The sequence below is a fragment of the Sinocyclocheilus anshuiensis genome, unplaced genomic scaffold, assembly GCF_001515605.1.
Source record: "Sinocyclocheilus anshuiensis isolate Anshui unplaced genomic scaffold, SAMN03320099.WGS_v1.1 scaffold181, whole genome shotgun sequence".
Lineage (NCBI taxonomy): Eukaryota > Metazoa > Chordata > Actinopteri > Cypriniformes > Cyprinidae > Sinocyclocheilus > Sinocyclocheilus anshuiensis.
Window position 1 is genome coordinate 1,532,511 of NW_015540898.1, and position 5,843 is coordinate 1,538,353.

Sequence of the window (5,843 nt, forward strand, 5' to 3'; positions counted from 1 at the left end):
CACTCACTCACACACTCACTCACACACTCACACACTCACACACTCACACACTCACTCACACACCTGCTGAAGGCTGTCTCGCAGTAAGCCCTGGTCTTCTGGATGTGCAAACTCCAGAACGTTCTTCCCCAGTAGCTCCTGTGTCACACAACAACACAAAAGATGAAAAACACTGCAAGACTAGTGAAGCACCCAATTATTATAATAACAATAATAATAATTACATTTATTTAATAACCAGTATTCAAATAAAACTGACTTTTGTATAATACATTTAAATTGCATTTTTAATGACACAGTTACTCCAAATCATGAAATATAAACATTTAAACAGTGTCTGTAAACATACATTAACTAATGAAGAAACAGGTTAAGTAAAAATAAAACGAATATGTAACACATATTGCATATATTTATCAAACTGCTCCTCAGGTTTTTGTTTTCTAGCTAACTAATGAGTTTATGGACACTGAATATCCTTCCTGACGTAAACGTAATTGTTCACAAGCTGTTTTACTGGTAATAAATGTGTCTTTCTGCAGTTTAAACACTGATTGATCGATTACACAAGATATGATTAATTTCAGTAAGTTATTCTGTTTCTTTCAACACCTTCTGATGTTCATTCATGGTTATTTGGTGCTATAACTAGTAGTAAAGAGGAAGAGATGATCAGTTCACATGTTGCTTGAACTGAGGCTACAGCAATCTCACATTAAACAGTGTCAAATCCACATGTATTGTTTGTATTTTGTGATAAAGCTGACAGGCTTTGAACGATCAGATTTTGTTTTATATCAAAAGTAACGAAGCTTATCGTGATTACTGCATGGTATGTGTGCTACAAATAAAGACAACTGAAAATAACGCTGACTAAAAGATCTTGGTGCATCACTGGTGGACAGTGGAGCTCATCAGTGATACTCAACAAATGCAGAGGCATCATCTTAACATCCTGCTCTGCAGAAATGACCCTGACTCGGGTTTCTGAGGCCCACCTGAGGCTGGAAGCCCACCGTCGCCTGACAGCGGTGATCCACAAAGGTGTAGAGGCCCTGACAGTTGTGGCGGGAAATAAATTCCACTGGAACGCTGATGTTATTTATGTTTGTGTCGCTCGGGCAACATGTGACCTGCACGACAAAACAGAGGTCAGAGAGAATCTTAAAGAGACAGTTCTCCCAAAAATAACAATTCTGTCATCAATTACTCACTCTAAACATGCTGTTCCAAACCTGTATGACTTTTGTTCATCTTTGAAATCTAAATGATTATTTATTTTTAATTAAACCTGAGAGATTTCTGTTCGACCAACGAAAGTCAATGCAACCAAAACTTTTACGATTCAAAAAGTTCATAAAAACACTGTAAAATGATCCATATGGATTGAGAGATTTAATCCAGACTGTCTGAAGAGACACAATCGCTTTATATTTATACACACGAGAACAAACCTCATTGCTTCTTGAGCGTCAAACAAGCACATTTGATGAGCTCGATCAATGTTTATATGTGATTAAAAAGCTAAATTAAAACTTGTATTACTTTTACCATTTCTTTATGAATTTTTTGAATTGTCAAATCTTTGGTGGAATGGACTTTCAATGTAGAGACAGAACTAGTTAATTACAGACCTATCTCGAATCTCCCTTTTCTGTCCAAGATACTAGAAAAAGGTAGTATCCTCACAATTATATTCCTTCTTAGAGAAAAATGGTATCTGTGAGGATACCCTTGGGAGATATCATCAGGAAACACGGTGTTAGCTTCCACTGTTATGCTGATGATACTCAGCTCTATATTCTTTGCAGCTCTATATTCAGTCTTCGCAGCCCGGCGAAACATACCGATTTGAAAAACTAGCGGAATGCATAGTCGATATAAAAAACTGGATGATGAGTAATTTCTTACTGCTACCACAGCCCTGAAAGACAGCGGAGACCAGGACAACTAGATGAGCCCCAGTTACAGATCCCCTGTAAAGACCTTGTCTCAGACGACCACCGGGACAAGCCAACACGAACCGGTTGAGTCCTCTGCACAATGTGACTTTGCTGCAGCCTGGAATTGAACTGCTGGTTTCGTCTGGTCAGAGGAGAACTGGCCCCCCGACTGAGCCTGGTTTCTCCCAAGGTTTTTTCTCCATTCTGTCACCGATGGAGTTTTGGTTCCTTGCCGCTGTCGCCTCTGGCTTGCTTAGTTGGGGACGCTTCATTTCCAGCGATATCGTTGACTTGATTGCACAGATACTATTTAAACTGAACTGAACTGGATGTTGACATCACTGAATTCAATGATGAACTGTCTTTAACTGAAAAATGAGTGTTTACTATTGTCATTTTGCATTATTGACACACTATTTTCCTAATTAATGCAGTTAAGCTGATTTGACACAATCTGTATTGTTAAAAGCGCTATATAAATAAAGGTGACTTGACTTGACAGAAATCTCTCAGGTTTCATTCAAAATATCTTTATTTGCATTTTGAAGATAAACAGTTATATTTATATTATAACAGTTATATTTATTTCGGGCTACCAAAATCTGAAGAGTGCCTGTCCGAAAGGCTACCAGGGATTTTGACATTTTGCGAGCCCTGCACAATTTTCATTTTTGAGGTGTTTGTCATAAATGAGTCAATGTTGCTTTTACAAATGATTAAAGTGAATAAAGATAAAGAGCAGCATGAACAAGGGGCTAAACTTGCCCTTCATAGAAATATATGAGATAAGATATGAGTAAATGACAACAGAATTGTGCAAACTATTCCTCTGAATGTGACAAATCTAATTCACTGGAAACTGAAATAAAACGGAAGGGGGAAAGTACCTGTAGCCTTCCAATGGCGACTAGACAGAAATGATTTCCCTGATTATTATCGGCCTCCTCTTCAGCAAGAGTCACTCCTGAGAGAGCAAGACAGAGGGGATGAAGGCACAATACAAGTCTCAGTTGTGTTCTGACTGGACTGTGGGATTCAGCTCAGCTCTCTGTGAACAATAAACACTTCCTCTGCGTTGTGCTGTGGATCGTGTTACCTGCAGGAGGCCAGGACTTGATGAAGCCTGTGCAGTGCACGACCGCATACTGCGTCTCACCCTCCTTAGCAGGACCCAGTCCATTCCTGCAGAAGAAGAGATGGCCTTCATCTACATCTGTGTGCAGACTGAGATCTATATACACAGACAGAGAGCTGCCGTACCTGTTTCTGCTTCTCAGGAAGTTGAGTCTGTTAATGGACACCGGCTCTACGGGACACACTCCACATCTGGACGGACGGACACACACACACACACACACACACACACACACATTACAATCCATGCATCAGAGATATTTCACAACAGTAAAAATAGTTCACATTGTAAATATAATTTAAGGCTTTTTTAAAACATATTTGTTTTTTCTGAGTATGCAAACAGTGTCATTATTGAACAGTTTATTTAAAAAAAAAATATGTTATCTGTTTTTGTTGAGAATCATATTTGATGCATCAGGCTTTTATGGCTCATTCAGTGAGAATGTGAAGGGAAAAACAGCTCAATTTTATTCAGAGGCCCAAACGGAGCAAAAATATGCCGCAGATGCTGATATTTACACAGACAAAAAGTAAGATAACATTCTGATGCCTGTAATGTAAATCAATGAGATCTTTATAACAGAATAGCAGATGCTTACATAAAATGTTATATAAATTATATAATATGTCTTAGTAAGATGAGATTGAAATGATCCACACATATAATGCAATGCAATCCAGTGCTGATTCAGAGCTGAAGAAATAAAGGCTCCTCAGAAGATGTGAGATGTTCTGGAGGCTTGTGAAGATCATTCCTCCGCTGAGGAACAGTGAAAGTAAAGCTTCTGGAAACAAACGCTCCTCAAAAGATCCTGATGATCAGATTTGAGACTCTAAAACATGATTGATGGAGAATCAAGTAAAGCTGAGCTGCTTCAGTCCAGTAAGTGTTCATCTGGAAATATTACTAGTTATTCTGACGCTTACTTGATAAAAATCAGTAAAGATTCACAGCAGAAAGACACGTGAAGCTCCAGCTGAAGGAGGACTTCCGCACAATTACACTAAAAGGCCTGTTACTTGCTTTGTTCTTCCTGTTCCTCACCTCATCCTGCAGATGAAGGAGCGGCGTGCTACCATACTCATCCTCACTGAGGCCTGCCCACCCTCTTTCTTCACCGTGCCTGTTTTCATGTCCAACATCCGGCCTACAGTCAGAAAAGAGGAAGACGAGTTAAACAGAAAAAGACTGACATCACAGAGGCCGGCAGATATAGAGTCGTTTCTCACCGGCGTTGTTGTTCTCGCTGGTGGAGAGGTGCTCTCGGAGTTTCTCTGTGTCCTCTGGATGAAGCTGGTCGTACAGCGATGATCCGAGCCAATCCGACTGAGCCTGGTTCAGAACCGGTGTGACAGAGTCCGACACATAAACCACACGGCCGGTTTCACACGACACCACGAACAGAAAACCATCAGCCGCCTCCAGAACCAGGTGCTTCAGCTCCTACAGAGAGAGGACACGGTGAACAGAACATCATGAAAATTATTCAGTTCTGGTATTAAAAAAAAAAAAAAAAAAAAAAAAGTTAAATTCCCAGATATTCAATTCTCTAAGAAGTTCTCAAATATTTACTTAATTGTTTTGCTTAGGAAGAAAACGTTTAGGTGGTATATGATTGTTTGGCAATTTCTTGGCAAAGACTTGCTTATCGGTTCAGTGAAAAACACCTCAGAGGCGCCAAAGGTAATAATCATAATAGTGCACACTATTTTCATTCACCAGGGTTATGATTGTTAACCAAAACCATTATAAAATTGCTTTAAGTAAAATAAGCGTTACTGAAAAAAGTACATTGATTTTAGCTAGTTGCCAAGACAACATCTCCCGTTTTTCTTTAGTTTAAGTCAAAGTACTAAAATAACTAAACATAATAAACTAAAACAAATAAAAATTAACAAATACTTTATACACACACATTAAAACAAATACCACATTAAAAAAAAAAAAAAAAAAAAAAAAAAAAAAACATTACTAAAACTTTCAAATTAAAGTGAAAAAAATTAAATCTGAATATTTGGTTTATATTTCAAACAACCCAGCAAATTCATTAAACGTCTTACCTTTGAGGATTTAAGACAAGTTTATTTGCAAAGATTTTTAGAAAGATTCTTTTCAAGAATCTTAAGAAAAAAAAAAAAGAGAAATTACATTCATATGAAGTATTTTTTTGGAATACAAACTATTCTTAACTTTTCTTCTTATTTTCTTAAAGGGATAGTTTACTAAAAAATGTAAAAATCCCGTCAGCATTTACTCACTCTCAAGTTGTTCCAAACCTGTATGAATTTCTTTCTTCTGTTGAACACACAAGAAGATATTTTGAAGAATGTGTGAAACCAAACAGTTTCTGGTCCTTACTGACGTTCACAGTATTTTTTCTATACTACTGAAGTCAATGGGGACCAGAAACTGTTTGGTTTCACACATTCTTCGAATTATCTTCTTGTGTTCATACAGGTTTGGAACAACATGAGAGTGAGCAGTAGTAGAAGTTATTTTTATTGCCATCTTCATGGCAAAAACTGAGTTGGGATAATACTAGAGTTACATAAACACCAAGCAAACACAAAAATACAGCAGTTAAAATTATACAAGATTTTTTTAAATTAACATACGATAAAAAAAACTAAAATCTTTTCTGGTAAATTCTTACTAAACAAGTCACTGAGTGAGCGTACTTCATAAAAAAAACTTTTCTACTTTTTAAAACCGGGACAATCCAATAAAATATGTTTCATGGAAAGGGGGGGGGGGGGGGGGGG

General features: G+C 37.6%; 1 protein-coding gene across 4 annotated transcripts in view; it reads right to left on the minus strand.

The window, feature by feature from the left end:
- Window positions 1–5,843, minus strand: part of arnt (aryl hydrocarbon receptor nuclear translocator) — a 24,125-nt gene that overhangs the window by 10,529 nt on the left and 7,753 nt on the right. For all 4 annotated transcript variants that reach the window (XM_016486859.1, XM_016486858.1, XM_016486856.1 and 1 more), the window contains exons 6-12: window positions 4,311–4,524; window positions 4,126–4,228; window positions 3,204–3,269; window positions 3,040–3,125; window positions 2,831–2,907; window positions 999–1,133; window positions 64–138 (exon numbers count right to left, since the gene is read on the minus strand). In XM_016486859.1, the coding sequence (XP_016342345.1) occupies window positions 64–138; window positions 999–1,133; window positions 2,831–2,907; window positions 3,040–3,125; window positions 3,204–3,269; window positions 4,126–4,228; window positions 4,311–4,524 (756 nt within the window). The remainder of the gene's footprint in view (window positions 1–63; window positions 139–998; window positions 1,134–2,830; window positions 2,908–3,039; window positions 3,126–3,203; window positions 3,270–4,125; window positions 4,229–4,310; window positions 4,525–5,843) is intronic.